Here is a 19,358-nt window from a genome sequence, read left to right on the forward strand (position 1 = left end):
CACCCTCGCCGTTACGGCGGGTAAAGCGCCAGCGGACGGGAAACGAACCTGTTCTGCCCGGCGAGACGCTGAGAAGCCGCCCGGTTCTTTTCCGTCGTTCAAGGTCTAGGTGAATTTCTCCTCCGAGCGGGGCGCTGACCCACTGCCGCTTTTACTGGTGGCATCCGTCGCAGGGACGCGTACCGGGATGAACTGGAAGAGCGATCCGGCCTCGCCGGTTAGTCAAGAGCTGCTTCCGAAGAGCTTCTTGGCAACCTGCTCCCAACCGCCAAGGAGATGGGGGAACTACATCTCTGGCTGCTGCCTCCGCCAACTCCGCTGGAGGAAAGAGTACACGAGGCCCCAAACCAAGCTCTTCCAAAGAGAAGTCTCCGGAAGGATTTGCGTACCGTGCCACAGTTTTCTAGGAGGGTGATGTTTTCCCCATGCCACTGTTACTCTTTTTAAACTTTCCAGGAAAACAGGTCCAATGCCTCACAGCTGGCAGCCTCTACCTAGCACAAAGATTTATTTCCGGATGATGAGAAAAAGATGTTAGCTGTTCCTTTTCTCTGTATGGGGTTGGTTGTTTTTAATCCCACCAAGAAGAAGGAAAGAGGACCAAAAAAGGAGGAGTTCTGCATCTATCTGTTTTCTTTCTTGGCTATCCATTTGAGTAATAATTTGAAAATTGCCAGTGTTCAATTAGAGTTATCCTTTTCAAACAGATGGCCAATTAACTGTTAATAGCATGAGCAGGCAAAGTATTTTAAACACCATAAAACTCACAAATGTTTGAGACATTTGGAATGCCATAGTCTAGAGGCAAGGTAAAGCCAGAGCAATCTAGATGAGGGGAGATCGTGGCCTGAAGCTTCCCACTTCACTGACTACTTAATACAGACAAGCCTCATTAAAACATACTGTATTTTGAAATCTTTAAACGATGATGGCCTCAAAGAGAGCAGGTAGCTTCTTTCAATTAGTTTCTGCTTTTCTTAATTGTCTCCAGCAATCACACATGAAAAATAATCAATTAATTCTCATCATGTCACCTCTGAGAGTCTGAATAAATAACAGAGGAAAGAGGGAGCTTTTTATTGCACTCAAGCAAAAGAAATGGGCTGTATGGTAACAACACTGGAAGAAGAGGTAAGGGAATCATTCCAGTTTAAGTCAAAGGGAGAAGAGTTTCGTCCAGTACTGAATGTCCAGTAAAGCACAGACATTACAAACAGAACATTCAGGGTCAGAAATAAGACGAAAGCTCCTGAATTTCTCTGGTATCCAGTGAATTCCATCATCTTTTTTCTTTCCTTACCAGACAAAACTTAATTGCAGTAGAGAATGACTTTCACATGCCAGAGTCCACCTGCCATTCAGTATCAAGCACCTACAGCAAAGGACCTGGAAAAGTAAATCAGAATGGCTGGTTCCTAACCCACATCTGCCGTAAATACAATGTTCAGAAGCTACAGAGCCACAGGTACAGTGTTAAACCAGCAAGGGAGCACTGAAGGAACACCAGTTTGATGAGCCAAGAAGTTCCATGGCCTCTCCCTTTCATTATTCCTAATTTTTTTGCCTGTTTGCTCCCTATATCAAGGTACTCTGAAAGCCAGGACAACCTTTTATCATCTTTTGAGAAACCTGTGCAGAAAGTTTAAGAGCAGATGAATAACATGGAAATGGGAGTGGGCTTAGTTCCCCTTATCCCTGCTCTTCAACAAGTCATAAATGAATGTCAGGCAGCACCTGGCTTTGCTCTTTAAACAGCTGGCTGCGCTCCGTAAGGGGCCAACGAAAGGTACCATGATAAAGTTACCTTGTCACAATCAAGCATTTCTCCGTAACTCAGCACACAATAGATGGAGGCTTGATTAAACAGCAGACAAAGAATGAAAAGCCCATCTGGAATCAAGGTGGCTGTAAGCTCTGGGGGTTAAATGTACTGTAGAGAACCAAAATAACGTGACACAGCAAACAGACCTGGTTCAATCAGGCTTTTATTACCTTCCTGTACCCGCACACCTTTGCAGAATATATCTAAAGTGCCAGCTCAATTTTCCCACCCATCTTGCTTTGGTATGGAATCAGCACCGGTCGAACCTCCTCCTTCAGGAACTTTGCCACCTGTTCAAGAAAGATAGGGAGGAGAAAATTAGCAAAAGAAAGGGTTCCTTTCTTCTCCCCATTCAGACCTGCTCATCTCACTGGGGTCTCTGTTTCACAGAGACACCTAGCAGTCTGATATGTCCAGGGCCAAAAACGTGAAGCCCACAAGGAAAGCCAAGGAAGCCAAAAGAGAGAAATGTGTCTGCCTTAGTAGTATGGGCAGAGGTACATAACGTGTACACTCTCCAGCACACAAGAGTATGCAGGATTAAACAACACATTGCATTACAACCTGTAACGCCCGTAGCCTCTTTCCACTACTTTACCTGCTGAGGAGCACGTCCAGTGAAGGAGGAGGGATCCAACAGGCTTTCAAGTTGTTTATGGATAGGGCTGAAGTAAGGATCAGCGCGGACACGGTCAATGAAGTCATTATCACCCCCTTCCTGTTTCACAACAGCAGCTGCTTGCTGGGAGAGAACACGAATCTTCTCATGGCAATCCTGCAGCAGCAGGGGGAAGAGGAGGGGAAAAGAAAAAAGTCTTTCCATTGCTACTGACAGCACATGTTCATCCCGCTAACTTGTGCTGGAGGGAGAAAAAGATCAAAGCGTACTGCACTGGAGAGCATACAAATGAGATGCAGCTTGGACGGCTGTGTCTCATATACCACTATATTAAAACAAGATTTTCTTCGTCCTTCCACATCCACCCTTTGAGGCTAAAACAGTCTGAATGACAGATACATTCCCTGTTGAATTATACCGCAATCTTACAACACTGGAGTCCTTTACACTTCCTCAAACTCCCCAAATACTCTTAGGAGTCACTACAGGGATTTTTTCAGTTGTTCTATTCCCTACTTGCATGATTTTTCCAAAGACAGACTATTGTAGCTGTTCCCAAAATATTCTATGAACTGTAATAAAGGAATTCCTTATTCACCACTAATCATCCCCTGTATGGAACATCTTGGGAGCACAACAATGTAAAACCTCTACAGGTTTGGAAAAGGGAAAAGAACCTAACTTAACGAGCAGTGAGACTATGTAAACCATGGCTTACATAAGGACAGACTGAAGGGAAAAAAACCCTTACAAACCTGAGGGCCTTAAGACATTCCCCAATAACCCTCACATGACACTAAGACTGGCAAAACCCTTATAACAATTTTTCTGAAACACTTCCTAATCACTCGATTTCCCATGGAATCAATCTGTAAAAACAAGGGAACCCAACTGTAGCCAGGGACCACCTGCAAAATCAGATGCTGCCTTGCTGGCCCTAAAATACAGCCATGTGGTTGCATTTACAGCCATGTAAGAATCTTCTCCTCACATGTATTATCCTTGCTCTATCTTCAGCTAGGAGGAAAATTACCTCCTCTTCCTTGTTTCCTCCATGCAAAGGCCATCTTGCTCCAGCACTGACCTGCCTCAGGTTAACAGATCTGTCTTCTGGATCTTTAGGGGAGGGAGCTGTTCAGTGGTGGGGACAGGAAGTGAGTTTCTATGCTATGAGGTGGGAAAGCTTAGAAAACGTGCTGTTCTGGAGTTCCCAGCGCATGAAAACAGAAACAGAACATACTAATGTGAATAAGAACAGATTTTATAAGTGTACTAATCTATAGATTTGTAATTAAACAGCACCAGAAAGAAGGCAGGCTGGTAACAAACACAAATTAAATTCACTCTTCAATCTAATCAAAATAGAGAGGACTGTTTAGGTAAGTATGGGATACTTTAGAAAGAGAACTAGCTGAAAAGATAATGAAACTTATCCACATGATCTGACCCTTAATAAGTTTAGTTAGGAAGCTTACTGACTGAGCCTGTGACAAATATCAGACACACATGGGGAGAAAAAAAAAGGAAAAAGGACTTTTCCTGGCTAACATCACAGGTGAGTTGCCAGAAGTGTTTCAGAGAACTAGAACCACATATCCTGCTCAAAGCTTCTAGCAAAGCCTTCCACTATTAGTATCTTGCAAGTTTAACTTCTGTCCCTGATGTAGAAATAATCATAGAAGGAAAAATTACTATCTAAAGGTAAGTGAAAATAAGCTGTTTTATTAAAATACAAATTTGATTATCAGTTTTAAACTGAATTGTGAAATTAAATGATAAGGAAATATAATCTAATTGTGTCTGGATTTATTTACTAAGGAAAACATTTCATTTCAATTTGCTTGAACACAGAAAACTGAATGAAGGACCATAAATTAGGGAAGAGTGACACATGAATGAATGGTTCCGAATGGTCTCACTTGCTTTTTTGTTAACAGCACTGATTCATTCTCTTAATTTATAAGGTAGCCAAGTGCCAACATGTTCCATTTAAAGAAGCCCAGTCTGTGTTCCAAGTTCCTTCAAACATTTACAAAAGGAAAACGCCTACTAGTACCTAATATAAAAATAGGTCTTCCTCTTCTCCAGCACAGCCAGCCAGATTAGCTCAAACACACAGTGTTCCTAACAGTAAACACGGATCTCCACAACTGCTCTCTCCTCAGAGAGCAGCGTCTGGCTTTGCAGCACCAGTGTAATATTAACAAACTCTGTGGGAGTAGGTGGAGAACAAAGAAAGGCGAGATGGTCAGGACAAGAGCCCAGGTACTTTTGTTTCTCAGGAGTGAAATGCCAGGCAGTGAACAAAGGTATTTTTGACTGCATCAGTACCTGACGATTGCCCCCTGCTTTCACCATCGCCATGATTATATTCTCTGTGGCCATGAACGGCAGCTCCTGCCGGATCCTCCTCTCAATCACCTTAAGCAAAACAAAACAAAACAAACAAAACAGAAAAAAGAAACAGCATTATAGCAATTCTGTAGACAACTGGACTTTCAGTGAAGTTTTCCTCTCCCTTCGAATCTCCAGGACTGGACAACGATGCAAAGGTAATTTCTCTTTTTGAACCTAGCTATGGAAATCTGGGTATTGAGGCTGATAATACTTCGAAACTGTATCTTGTAAGGGACATTACTGTGGAAAAGATGTCCAATGAATTTTTTTTTTTAACCTGGAGGTAAGTTACAGGACTGTACAAGATCTGCCTTGACAGTATCTTTTGGTGGTAAGTTCTACAGATCTGTTGTGTAGTTCAGGGAAAAATATCCTTTTTGAGAATTTTTTAATGTACTACTTTTTGGCTTCAACGAGTACCCTTTCATGCCTGTCCTGCAAACAGTAAGAATATAGTGAGAATGGAGAGCAAAATTCAGAGACCGTTTGAACTAACAGATAAAAATGTAATCCTTTGAGTGGGAGGATTTTTATACACTTTGGCAAAGCTGCAGCATTATCAAGGATGCAACACTGCACACATTATCTCCTGCTTTACCTTTGGATAGACCACAAGTCCCTCGGAGATATTCTGCAGTGTACTCAGAATGATGTCAGCTGTGAGGAAAGCCTCAGCCAGACACACGCGCCTATGAAACACATACCCAGGGCCCCAGTTAGGAATAAAGGCCATGTTCCAGCTTACCTCAGATCCAGCTCTTTAGTTTCTGTAAATAATTCCATAAATAGCATCACTGTGGCCCTAAAGGTGGAACTGTTCTCCTTATAGGTGCTGCTTGTTGCTTAAAGGTCACGACAAGGAAAGCTAAAGAACACCTTATAGCAGCTCTCAAACTGGGGAGACGGGAGGGTTTTGGGGTGGTTTTTTTTTGGTCAGTAGAGAAAGGGAGAGAGAGGAAGAGAAATGGTAAAGGCGCACATGGAAAGGTCCAAGATAATTCAATGATTACACAGCTAGGAAAGAGGGCAGCAATTTACAGAGCTAGCAAACACGCGAGACTATCTTCCCCCATGTTCTGTGTTGATCTGTCTACTGACCCTACGTTCCAGGAGTAAGACGTGCTGCACTGTCGTGCTGTGCCTGCCTGCACTTAGTGGGGAACTTTCAAAGTGATCCATGCATCTGGTGGGGGCTCCCTCCAAGAGACCAGCTCCTGGTCACAAAGGAGGCTCCTGACAAAAAAGAATGACAAAAAGGAAAGGAGGGAAAGGAGAGGAGTAGTGGGGACTGAGCTGTATCAGGCAAAAGGCTCTGTGTCACAGTGCAGCAATTACAGCATAACCCACCTGTGACAGCAGTGCCTGGCCCATTCTTAACCGTGATCTTTTAAAATACACTAGCACTTGAACCTTGTGCTACATTTAAGGCCCCCAATTCTATCACACTGTCTTCAAAGGACTTTGCTGTTTTGTAGGTTAATTGCATTTTCTCTGGCTTGCTCTCCTTTCAAAACTATAGCTTTAACAAGAAAAATCCAAAGCACAGAATTTTTAAATTGGGTTATGAAGTGGACAGATGACCCTTTCTATGAGATGAGGTAAAAATAAAACTTGAAACATTCCAGTACATCTCTCAACACTTGGTAGCTATTGGGAAATACACACACCATTATCAATCAGTATCCAATTTCTTAAATTTACATTGTTTTCTGCTGCCTACGCAGGTCTTTTCTTAACAAGACTAGCAGCTGTGGAGTAAAGTCCTTTTGGGAAAAGATCTATGCTTTCATGAAATTTTATGCAGACGTTATGTTTGTGGAGACATTTTTAAAATAACATTCTCATCAACAATCTGAACACTAGTCTACAGCCAAAACTGCTGTTGTTCTTTGTTCCACAAGCCCCACATCTTAGAAATCTAAAGATCTATAGATATCTAAGATTCTAGGAGATCGAATTCAGCAACAGAAGACTACTTTGAAACTAAAACATTTCAAAGGTAAATATGAGCGTTATGCAAATTTAGTACTAACCGGAAGATGGAAGCATTGAATTTGATTGCTGTAATTTACTTGAAAATAATTACAGATGGCTTTTGCTCATCTCAAAATAGTCATAATGAAGAACCAGAAAACAAAGCAAAGTTTGCTGAGCAATATCTAAAAGACCCGCACACGTTTTCATGAAACATTACTTAAAAAAATAATGTTTGTGCTCTTCCTTTAGGATCTGAACTACTTGTAAAGATCAACACTTGACAAAGAGATGAAAATATGTTTCTTTAGATTATTTGGAGGGTTAAGTGATTACAGATAAAATTGAATTATTCTTTAAGAAGTGAAGAGGAGCAGGGTCAAAAAACACATTCAAAACAGGGAGGAAAATTTGAGAAATGTGAGAACTGCTGTTGAAACAGGAAGACTACGAGAGCAATTTATACCGTGCCTTCTGCATCCCTCCCTCTCTCTGCTGGTTTACTTTTCAGAAGATCTTGAGGTTAAAAATACCCTAACAGTATTCATCTGATCTTAGAGAGGAAAACAGTTTGTAGTCTCTAGATTCTACTGAGACTGCGTTACATCAAGGTGGTAACTTGTGGTTTGAGTTTAAAAATAGTATTTTCTAAATACGTCAACAGACCTTCCTGCACAAGACCTTCTGAAATTGCTGCATTGCACGATCTAAACAAACCTGTTGGCACTGTCATCCAATGTTCGCTCAAACCACTGCACAGAGGCTGTCTGGAGGGGATCCAGCACCAGAGTCATCAGGTGTCGAGCCAGGCTGCAGCAGCGTTCTGAACGCATTGGATTCCTCTTGTAAGGCATAGCACTTGAACCTGTGCAAGGAGAAAGAGTGATGGAAACAGGACATAGAAGTAGTGCATTCAGGAAGAAGAGATGAAGGTCCTCCCCCAGATAAGAAAAATGCATCAGGAATCATGTTGTTGACTAAAGCCTCAAAACATGATGATTTTCTAAGGACAAAATGGAATAAAGAAAATGACACCACCATGCTTCCCCTTCAGAATAGAAACATCTAAATGGGGGGAGAAAAAAAAGCAAGAAGGCATTTTTCAATTCTGAAAACAAGAAGTACTACCACATAAAAACAAATGGACTTCATTTTTAATGCAGTGTTTAGTGCCATCTCTCTAGGGTACCCATGGCAACTTTAGCAGTGTTCAAGACGCCATCTGAAAGACAATGTTATTGGGCAAAGTCAGGTACTTATACGGCTGCCTGTTGCTCTGGTGAATGGATATCAAAACCAACATAGAATGATTCCAGTAACAAATACGACTAAGGCTTAATTTGTCGATTCAATCCTACGCAACTATTTAGGGTGCCTGCCTGAACTTTCTTCCAGCCAAGAGTCAAAACTCTATGTTTCCTTCTCCCCTTCTACCAATGTCACAGTCACATCACTGGTATTCTTCCAGCAAGGGTCCAGCCTAGTTTCATTGTTCCAAATTTGTCTCTTTATAAATACCAAAACGCTGAGTCAAGCTGAAAACCTACAGCTCCAGTTAGCTTCATGAGGAATGGAAAACACTTTAAGTACTCCTCAGACCCAAGTCTTCCTCTGTGGGGAATACATGACTGCTTCTGCTCTCCCTCCAAACCCAGGAAGTGCAGAAATACAAATCTGATTTTAATTACTTACTATCCAGAAACCTTTGCGTAAAGGGCATTTTTTTTTTCCTTTAAAAAGGACCCAAAATACTAACAATGCCAAACCTCAGTTAATTTAAAGCAACTTCTGTCAGTGACATTTCAAAGTTTGCTTAAAAGGCTGCACCAGCATAAATGAAAAGATACATACAGCGGTCCAAGAAACGTCTCCCATCCCTTACCAATCTGGTCTTTCTCAAAAGGCTCCTCTATCTCCTTCAGGTTGGCCAAAAGACGAATGTCAGTACAAATCTAGAAAAAAAGCCCAAGAAATTAACAAACAGAACCAAACTAACACACACTAATACATACTCCTGCTAGTGTTCTTGGAGAAGTGTTTGCATCCGTGTCCGAGAAATAAATTTGGGAGACAGTGAAAAATTTGACAAAAAAATTGACACTGCAATCATACTTCCTGGCCCAAAAATCCCAGTCAAGAAACCAGAAGGAAAAAAGATGTCTACTGTATTAGAATAGAACAGGACTCCGAGAAAGGTAAATGGTTGCAGGGAATGAAATAGATACCAGGAGGGAACAGTGAAAATGCATAACAAAACTACACATGATTTGCGAACACAGATAATGTGTGCTCACTGAACCAGCCAGCCCACAAAACTAAACAAGAAGAAAATACCACAGATCACTTTAGCCCAAGAGGAGGAGGAGGGAGGGAACAGAAATAAATCAATGAAAAGAATCCACAAGGACAGAGAGAGTAACACCATTATCAGAGAAGCAATTAACTAGGAGCAAACGGTGAAATTTAAAAACTCGTACACCACTAGGAAAGACATTTACTCTAATTGGATCAATTTAGCATAGATTAGACTAGTATCTGGTGTGGGATTTGTTAACCCATCTCAGAATCTGCTCAGTAAACTTGCTTTATTTGCCACTGGTCTTAAGATCTTTGAGGTTTGATTACTAGGCATGTACCCAGTGGTGAATTTACATGATCACGAAGAGAACAGCTGAACAAGGAACACCAATTAATATTTCTTGAGAAGAGCATCCTGCACCATGAGCACCTTCTCTTCAAGATCTAAAATGTTTCCCCCTCTTCCCAATGTATACAAATAGCGTGCTCACCTTGTGTATAGATGCCCCAAGACTGGCCAGCACAGACAGGACTTCAATATCCACCTTGCGACTATAGGTCTGCCCTGTGACCATATAAGCCCTAAAAATAAGCACAGGAGTTGAGTGCTCCAGACAGATACAGTGGTACTGCAAGGCTTTGAGCAAGGACTGACATGGCTCTTAAAGTGGAGGGTTGTCATTCTGCCCTGCCGAGAACAACTTTGGATTCAGGCTGTCAATTTCTGAGCATGCAGATGGGAAAGAGAAAAATGGAGGAAAAACGGACAGCTGTGCTTTGACAGGGAGACAAGTAGAAGTGGCCTATTGAGGTGGTGAAGTTTCCTGGGGGAAGCTGCAACTGGGAATGGAAGATGGCAAGGGGAGGTAAGTCAACAGCAGCAGAGATGTCAGTTTGGCAGCTAGGGGAATCTGGGCCAACACAGACAGCAGGAGTCACACTTTGCTAACACCAAACATAGATGACTAAGTATGCTTGTTACATACCGTTTAAATCCAGCCTTTGCAGTCACTAATCTGTCCAGCTCTTCAACCTCAGGGTGAAGAAAAAAAACAAAACAAAGAGAGCTCAAAATGCAACAACTCAGGAAGGTCAGCAACAGTAAAAAGGGTCCTTTGCTTTTCTCAGTTTACTGTCAACAAATGTTTTACTTGCTGGGAAGAAGCACCCCCTCCCCAAATTCTGCTCACTTTCACCCAGGACCTTGTCAGTGGGCCTCAGAGGGATCACAGTGCCCTTGTGAATGTGATGCCAGAATCTCTATGTTCCCCCAAACAGAACAGCATTCCAGAGGGGAGAATTGCCAAGACTGCAAGTCTACACCCTGGGCTGTCTGACTTACTTTACTATGGTCTCCCTCAAAGAGCTGCAAGAAGCTGGCTTGAGTGCCAGTGGTGCCTTTTACACCCCGAAAGCGCAGGTCATCCCGAGCCCGCTCCAGGTTCTGCAGGTCCATGCACAAGTCCTGAATCCACAAGCAGCAGCGTTTCCCCACGGTGGTGAGCTGTGCAGGTCTGAAGACAACCAAGAACAGAATGTGACTCATTGACAATTTGCACAGTAACTCCCCAAAGACCACACTTCGCAGGCTGGTCTCTCTGACTCCTCTGAGCAGAAATTAAAAGGATCTGGCTTATGCAGGAAGATGTAAGAGCACACATGTATCACCAGTAAACGGTATGGAGGATGTGATCATTCTTTTCAGCAATTAGATGTAATTACAGCAAGAGAAAACAGTCATAGTTTCTGTACGCGTTAGGGGATGAAGAGAGACGTGAGAGCGGGTCTCCACCGGTGTTTCCCTACTACAGCTTTTGAGAGTTTCTCCAAGAAAAGCGACCGCAGACCCACTCGTCAGACTACCTAGAATGGGTTTATGGCGTTCTTCCAGAGCTCTGTCAAGTGGAAAACCCTCAATCCGGGCCGGTAACGGCACTTTGATCCCCGGGCCCGATCCCCGGGCTCCCACGCCTCCGCTGGCGGAGAGCGCCCGCTGGCGGCGCGGGAGAGCAGCGGGGGGTGGGCGCCGATCGCCCCATCCCCGATTCCGCTCGCCCGGGGGTCACCCTGGCTAACCTATAGCACTGGTGGGAGCTTCTCCATGCAGAAACACCTGGGCGCACGCTGCGATCGTAACCGATTCCTCTACAGGACCATTCCTTTTTATTTATAAAAACGTATTCCTCAGCTTCCGGGCAAACGTGCGGTAATTAACAATACCATCAGCCAACATTTTTTGTAAAACCTCCACCATGAAATAAGTATCTGCAAGCTTCGACCACACTGTCCCCCTGCAAACATTTTGAGGAGAAAATGGGGCTGTGACACAGAACCTGGAAGTTGAAATACTTCAAATTATCCACATGAACTCCAAAGACAACCTCTGTACTATTTCAAAGTAAGCATATGCACAAGAACAAGGTGCTCCTGATTAAGGTCAGACGTAAAAGGGAATGACAGAAGATGTGGAAAAGCAGGGACGGGCGATCCAGGAGGAATACAAAGAAACTGTCCAGCACTGCAGGAATGGGGCCAGGAAAGCCAAAGCCCACCCAGATGAACTTAGTGCAGGATGTGAAAGGCACCAGGAAAGGTCTCTGCCAGCATGTAAGCAGGAAAAGGGAAGGCTAGGGAAAACACAGACCCGTGCGTAAATGGGACAGAGGCCCCGCTGACGAAGGACACAGAAAAGACTGAGGTGTCAATGCCTCCTTCACCTTAGTTTTTATGATTTCACCTTGCATACACTTCCTGAATCCTCCTTTGTACTCCTTCCAAAAGCCAAGATAAAACAGCCCAGAGAATACTACTCCGAAAAGCTGTAGGCAAAGAGGGACCTAGGACTAGAGCTGATTGAACTGATGTGGCATATACAGCAAGACAATTAACCAGAGAACTGACACAATGCTCTCACTCTCCTTTGGGAGAAATTTTAAAGTGCCAGACACTGAGTCTGACAAGACCTGTGCTTAATTTCCCTGCCTCCGGTGTTCCATATCACCAGGGCAGAAGATCCAGGCTTACCCCAAAGTGTACGGTTTAATGCCTCTGAAAGCAAACCATCTTCATGAAGCAGCAGATTATCCCAACAACAGACTTATCCAGATGTCGTTGTCCTTTGACTCAGCAGTCTGCCTAAAAATATGCTATTCTATTCTGTTCTGTTCTATTCTATCCTATCCTATAAGCACTCAATGTCAGAAGTGCTGCAAAAGAAGTGTAAGTTTCCCAAGAGACAGGAAACAGTATCATCTTGTTAAACAGAAGAAATTGTTCCTGATTCTTCCCAGGAATCCATACAGGGATGTATGAAAACAGATGTATCCTGAATCATTACTTTAGAAGAAAGCTTCAGCTACAGTGACAGAGTAGTTGTAGTAACCAGTAGTCAGTAAGAGACCTTTCTAAGCTGCAGCTGAAACTAACTTAACTGACAGAAAAACAAACATAGAGAAAATGTGACTGGAAGACAGGCTTACTGCAATCCCCAGCCATGCTTTTTGAAACAGCCCAGAATATACACATTGATGTTCGCTAGGAAGTCCTTCCTTATGAAGCTGTGTTAAAACAACTGCTGACAGCTAGTCAAAGCAACAGTTCAATTTCCTGAGACAAGTCTAGAGTTAGGCACATACTCCTTTTCTGAACCACCAACAGTGTCTTAATGATGCCCAGCAGTACCAACTGCCACTGGTCAGAGATGGGAAAAAGAAGGATGAAAGAAAGCAGTTGCAGTTCAATTTAATCAAAGCACAGTCGACAAAATGAAAGGAAAGGCTGATGACTACTTACTGGTAGTGAGTGAAGCCCAAAGTAGGCAGGTCAGCATACTTCTCAGCAAAGTCGGCCAGGCGGCTGATCACCCTTGCGAGCTGGTGGATGCAGGAAGGATAGCGAAGAAGCAGAATGAGAGAAAAAAACCAAAAAAACCCAGCACAAGCTAGCATGCTTAAGCATAACAACATTGTGAGAAAAAGGGGAGAGAAACAACTGCGTGGTCCTTGAATACCCTCCCTCTAATTGTAGAATATGGTGTGTTTCATTTTTTCAGAGTGTGCACATAATTCCTGCTTGCTACAAAACTCAAGCAAGAGATGATACAAGTGGTTGGACTTCAGCTTGAACTAGTCTAGTCCTCATGTCCAACCCAATCCTGCAGTTGGTTTATCCCCGGGTATTATTCCTGGAACTGGTCAGAAATAAAGCTGCTTTGAGTATAATTGACACATGCACAGTCCAGGGCAAACTGGGTGCCAAGACATTCAGGTCAGACAGACAACACTGCACTACACTCCCATCATATTTGACTGCAGAAGTGTATTATATAGCTTCTTGAATGCTGACACATTCCTAGGAATACAGTTAAGGGAACGCCTAAGCTGAGCCTGAAAGCAATACAGTTGTTTTCTGAAACTAGTACCTGTGGCACAGATAAACAAGGAGTTGCTTATAATTCCCATGGTGAGCAAAGAAGCTTTGGGAAAAGACATGAGAAAAGAAAGGAAGGTAACTGTTCACATTCTTGAGAATAACCCAAACAGAGAGCTCCTCCTAGCTTCCCAGCAAGGCTTAGGAAAATCCAAGTTAAACACAGGCTTTTCACAGGACATCACCACTGCCCACTTCTGAGACACTGTGCACAACCGCCTTCTTACCTTGGGTAGCAGCAGGTTAAACCCATCACGGAGGACAATCAGATCCTGAAAGAAGCAAAGAAAGGAAGTTTGGGCTATGTCTGAAGGACCAGACATAATGGCTTCTCTCAGAGAGGACACAGCTAATTAAAATACACTTTGTCTGCTCAAAAGTCTCTAAAAATGAAAGCTCAGCTTTCCTTCTTGTACTGGAACTTGCAGTGAACTTTCTTATGACAAAAATGCTGGGTCCATCATTGCTCCTTCTGTACTAGCCACAGAAAGTCATACTGGGCAGTAGAAGATCCATTTCCACTGACTGGGTATGAATGATTATTTTGAGATTCTCGGGACGCCCATGGAATGACAGACTAAATCATTCATACCAAGGGGAAAATACAGGCACTGTAGGTAAAGACAGCACAGAAGTAAGTGGACTGATGAGGCAGCAGTCATCTTTAGTCCTTCTTTTGAGACTGAGGTTCAGCTAGGTGCAAGTGTCACAAGGAAGGTGGTATTACCCAAAAACCAAACAGGCTTGCAAAGGAGCAGGTTAAAAAAAATCACACAGCAGGTTCTTGTATGATAAAAAGCCGTTGTGAAGTTGCAGTGACTTGGACACGGGAGAACAGCAATATATACCGAGAAATTAGGCTTTAGTTTGCACTCGGTTTTAGACAGGTTTTTCACAAACATTTTAAATGGTGGTACTTCCCTTTTCACTTAAGACAGTTATCCATGCTCTTGGCCACTAAACGCTTTATCTACCCTGAATTAATACCTGGGCTCCAAGCAGCAGTTGAAAGCTCATGGGCTGCGCACATCAAAAGTGGCCTTGTTTTGTAAGTCACTGAACTCTTGTCCCGTTGGCGTAACTGACAGGTCAAACGTTTCTGCATGCGTTTGCAACTCATGATTTCTTATCTCCTTGAATATTTAACGTGCAAGCAGAGTTTAGGGAACAATTCGTTTCCAGACAGATCTTGCTTCATACCAAAAGAAAGAAGGCTAGAGGAGCTTGCCTTCCTGGGGTAGCTGGGATAAAGGGGAATTAACTTCAACAGTAAAACTAATAAAAGCATCTGAAAAATCTATTTAATATTATTTTATAAAGAAAAGTTCATAAAGAGCTATCAAGTAAGCAACTGTAGCTGTGTTTTGCTCAGCTCTGCAGGCAGGAAACTGAAAATATTATATTACCGTATTATCCCCTACGTAACAGGAAGTTGCTCCAAGGTGAATGATGGCTGCAGCTTTTGGACAGCAGTGGGCAAAGGTGTGAACGTGGGCCATCACGTCGTGACGCAGCTTCTTCTCTTCCTCCGCTGCCATCTTGAAGTCAATGTTGTCCAGGTTTGCTTCCATCTCCTTTATCTGCTCATCTGTGATAGGAAGCCCAAGTGACTGCAAGGGGAAAAGAACTTTTTATTTCTTTTTTTTCCTTTAAGAGACAACCCAAATTGAGACAGAAGTTGTTTAGATAATGTACTCCCATAGGACATCTCACAAAAGCATGGCAATTTGGCATAATCAAGAGCTGTAACAGCAAATGCTTTCATCTGAGGGTTATCCAACCTTTTCCAATAGGATAGGACAGTGTTCACGCTTAGATGTTCCTCTTGGGCTTCGTACTTTCCTCAATCATATAACATCCCTGTAACAACTACAAAAGTTAGACACATGGGGAAAAGTGATATAAAACCAGTATAGTTTTAACTTCTTTTGATGAAATTTACCCTTTGGGTGGGTACAATCCAGCTACCATGTGACAAGATAGCTTGTGGCAGGAAGAACTCTTTGGAGCACAACTAGACCTACACGAGTGTTAAAACAGTGGGCTTAGAACATATGGAAAGGTACATATGTTTGAACCTTTCCAAAAGTCCTGAAGTACGTCATCTCAGTCTGAATCTGGAAGCTTGGGAAATGAGTTACTTGATCCGGAAGCGGGAGATAAATGCTCCTAGTCCACGTTCAAAAGTATTTGATAAACCTTTTCAGCAAGCTGACTTAAAAACAGAGTAGGGTATCAAACCACAGAATTACACACTGGTATAACTCTTGCACAGCTCTATACTTGCACAAGCTAACTAAGCTGAAAAAAACATCTTTTCCTGACACTGAGAGTTTAAAAGCCTCACAATGAAGTTGGCATTACTGCCTTTTCCAAATTAAAATACTATTGTCTTGTGCATTAGTAATTAGAAGTCACCAGTCAGGAAGCTTCAAGGACACAAAGTATTTCAAAAGTTGGTTCTGTTCAGAATCAAACCGACTGAAAAAATGTTTTGCAGATGTGGAATCTGGAACTAGAGAAGACAGCAAGTAAAGCTGATGTGTCTTCAAGGTCCTCATCAGATAATTAGTACCCACACAACTTAAAATGTGATGCTACAAGTGTATACGCAGCCATGAGTATCCAGATAAATGAGGAAAAGCACCTGGCCCCAGACTGCTGTCTTTGAGGTGTACCAATACAGACCGTAACTGCCTGAAAGCACACAGGCAACTCAGCAGGCAATACGCTCTTGTGCCAAGATTAAAATCTCAGGCCTTGTTCGTACATCCATGATCCGTTGGGAAAAGCTGACCACAGTATGCAGTCATTGACAGCCATACAGAGAGTAAAGAAATAATCCTCAAGAAACGGGACTACTTGTCATAGGAATACATGCAGGGTAGGGTAGCGCCAAGGCAAATGCCGTTCTCATGCGTCCACAAACATCACGAGGCCTCTTCCTTATCAGTTTTTGCAGATACTGACAGTACATCAGGAAGAAAGCAATCGAATGTCCTTCAAACCTGTCTACCTAAGAAAACCAACTCAGAAAACTACCCGAGGGAGAATAGAGGGTTTTCTCCAGAGCACTACAGGTCAGTGATGTGCTCTCTGGATTGTGCTTTTAAGGCGTCATTCCTCCGAGGCCGTTCCAGTACTTTGAAGTGCCACCCTAACAACTATGACTGTTCATTCATCCCTGTTCCTTAGGGGCAGAGCAGAGCAGGCAGATGACAGGGAACATCTCCTGCAAACAGAATGAGAACACTGGGCTGCTCATCTAATAAAGAACATACGACAGAAAAACAATGAAACTTAAATTGGACAAAAAAAATAGATTTGAGGACTACCGTAGGCTCTTATAAGAGAGAAAACGTTCAGATTTCACGTGCAAAACATTTTATTAGTCAGTTTGATGCTGCAGGATGTCAAAGCTACTTCTACAAGATGGAAGAGCTCCATGAAATTTGTACTTGACTTTCAAATAACATATTGTTTAGGTCAAGACCTCAAGATTAAAAAAAAACCAAACAAACAAACAATGAGGTGTTAACAGAAGTATCATAATACAAATGAATTTATGCTAAAAAAAAAAAAACACTGGAGTTTTGGGATGGGTATAAACTCACACGCTTCAGCTCTTAACCCAAACTTTAAATACTGTCAGTTGGGAAAAGATTAGTTTAAGGAGCTCTCTCTTATTAATCGCACGCTTTGCCGAGTCTCCTGTTTCAAACTCCTGATGTTGCCTGCTGTAAGGAACAAAATACCAACTGTAAAGGTTTTCTGTTGAATCCAGTTTCCACTGAAATAATTTTTCAGTTCTTATTTCGCATATTCCAAGCGGACTACTCGAAAATTTCTCCCGGAAGTAGTGTGAATATTGAAACCATTTTCCCTGGCTCTGTACTTTACCTAAAACTTCATCGCTAAACTGTGTGTCCCCTCTTTTACTACTTCCCTGCAGCTTTCAGAAAACCTACGATTAGATCTTAATATTGTGATGTACTATAAAACAGGAATAAGTATTGCCCATAGTTCATTCATTACTTTTTTTTCTAAATGTACCCCAAAATAAATATCATGTATCTTCAATAAGAATGACTGGAGAAGCAATAGATAAAAGGCTTGAAAGTGAGGCTAAGTACTGGAGTAAACATTGCCCATGGTTCATTCATTACTTTTTTTTTATAAAATGTATGGGAAAAAGAAATACTATGTATCTTCAATAAGGAACTGAGGAAACTGATTCTATCTGTAACTAACTGATCACTGACAGAGCTAACAGGTGCTGAAAGTAGCTGACTCTTCCTCTTTCAGTCCAGAGCTGACATCAGAAGACGAACTCCTCTGGAATGAGGAGACAGATAAAAATAGTAGTCTCCCTCTTTCCACTATGAAAAGGGTGCTCAGGAAATTGCAAGATCTGTCTCTGCTTTCTGGGAACAAAACTCTGCGGTGGCAATGGGAGGGAAAGCAAGGGTCAAGAGACAGGGGAACCCCAAGTTCAGGGCTTGGGAGTGGAAACCTAGAAGTCTCACACTGGTTCCTTCAGCAGCTTGCTTTCTCCTATCAGACAAGTCATGTAAAGTGTTTTATTCTTGAACAGAAGAAAAAGCAACAATTATCTGCTGGAATTGTGACAACAGTGTTTAAATAACCATTGAACATGCAAAGCTCCTTAAGCATGTGTTCTTGGTATTGACACTTCCTATACTGGATGACATTTGCAGTCTGCTCGCTCCAGCATCCTAACTGTGACAATACTTAGCATGCAGTATTTCAGAAGGCAACTCCTATTTAATTAACACAGCTGTGTAATTACACCTTCAGCTTCTAAAACCTCACATTCAGTGCAGCACACTATCGATGAGGCTGCTGTAATGGTATGATCCTTGAATGGAGAAGGAATACGTTAACGACACTGTGCGCTGCCTGTTCATTCTCCAGCATGGTGCTTCTCCGCCCTTATGCTAACAGTAACAGCCAGACCTTGTGCTTAGATTGCTTCCTAACAACCCAAGTACCTCAAGAATGGAAACTGAAGGACTCTGTACAAAACAAATGGGCAACTGTTGAGTCTGAAAGCTAAAGCTACACTGTCAGAAGAGGTTTTTTCTTTTTTGGGAACATATTACTGCTTTTTCACTATCAAAAACCTGATACGAGTCTTCCTCTCAGTCACAAGGAATCAAGTTAGTGCATCCTAAAAACTGACTGTCTCAACAAAGTAGTAAGTAGGCTGTATGCTTACTCCTAATCGGGACAAAATTCAAAGAAAGAAGGTTTAGCTTAAACTACATTTTAAAAACGTTAACTCCATAGAATCTGCTAACACAACAGCTTGCAATCACCTGGATGTGCTCTCAGTCGCCACTTCCTAACAGCTGAATTGACACCAATCTTTCGTGCTATCAGGTTTTTTTGTGGCACTCGGCCTGTCAGAAACGTCGTAAGCATTTCTGGGCTAACTGTTCCGCTTGCTTTGGCCAAAAATGAACTTCTCTCAGAAACAAGGGCTGTCTATCTAAAAACAACTGGCTGCAGATGCGTGGGGTGGTCCGGCTGGCACAGACCGACCGCGATCGGATTGAACGAGAGCGGGTCTCATCAGTCACACCTCCTGAAAAGTAAACAGCCAAGCGCTTCAGAAGGACACCGGTGTTTGCTCAGCGGGCAATCCCCCCCTCTGCTTAGCAAAGCTTTTACAAAACCGATTTCGCAGAAGGGGAGGGCGTGAGACAAGAAGAGGCGATTTGCTGAGGGATGACAGGTACCGGGAGGACTGCGTACCAAGGGTTGTGTAAAACCGGGCTCGCACACGCCCCCCCCCCC

The 19,358-nt window shown here is 42.7% G+C and overlaps 1 protein-coding gene across 1 annotated transcript in view; it reads right to left on the minus strand.

Moving 5' to 3' along the window:
• Window positions 1-1,969: 1,969 nt before the first annotated feature.
• The window catches only part of ADSL (adenylosuccinate lyase), a 17,923-nt gene continuing 534 nt past the window's right edge, over window positions 1,970-19,358 (minus strand). Inside the window, exons 2-13 of the mRNA XM_010564658.1 lie at window positions 14,945-15,148; window positions 13,766-13,810; window positions 12,903-12,982; window positions 10,453-10,624; window positions 10,097-10,143; window positions 9,602-9,692; window positions 8,695-8,764; window positions 7,530-7,677; window positions 5,437-5,527; window positions 4,773-4,862; window positions 2,421-2,597; window positions 1,970-2,112 (exon numbers count right to left, since the gene is read on the minus strand). Of these exons, the coding sequence (XP_010562960.1) occupies window positions 2,026-2,112; window positions 2,421-2,597; window positions 4,773-4,862; window positions 5,437-5,527; window positions 7,530-7,677; window positions 8,695-8,764; window positions 9,602-9,692; window positions 10,097-10,143; window positions 10,453-10,624; window positions 12,903-12,982; window positions 13,766-13,810; window positions 14,945-15,148 (1,302 nt within the window). The 3' untranslated portion in view covers window positions 1,970-2,025. The remainder of the gene's footprint in view (window positions 2,113-2,420; window positions 2,598-4,772; window positions 4,863-5,436; window positions 5,528-7,529; window positions 7,678-8,694; window positions 8,765-9,601; window positions 9,693-10,096; window positions 10,144-10,452; window positions 10,625-12,902; window positions 12,983-13,765; window positions 13,811-14,944; window positions 15,149-19,358) is intronic.

The sequence above is a fragment of the Haliaeetus leucocephalus genome, unplaced genomic scaffold, assembly GCF_000737465.1.
Source record: "Haliaeetus leucocephalus isolate CR32 unplaced genomic scaffold, Haliaeetus_leucocephalus-4.0 Scaffold0, whole genome shotgun sequence".
In the NCBI taxonomy this organism is placed as follows: Eukaryota; Metazoa; Chordata; class Aves; order Accipitriformes; family Accipitridae; genus Haliaeetus; species Haliaeetus leucocephalus.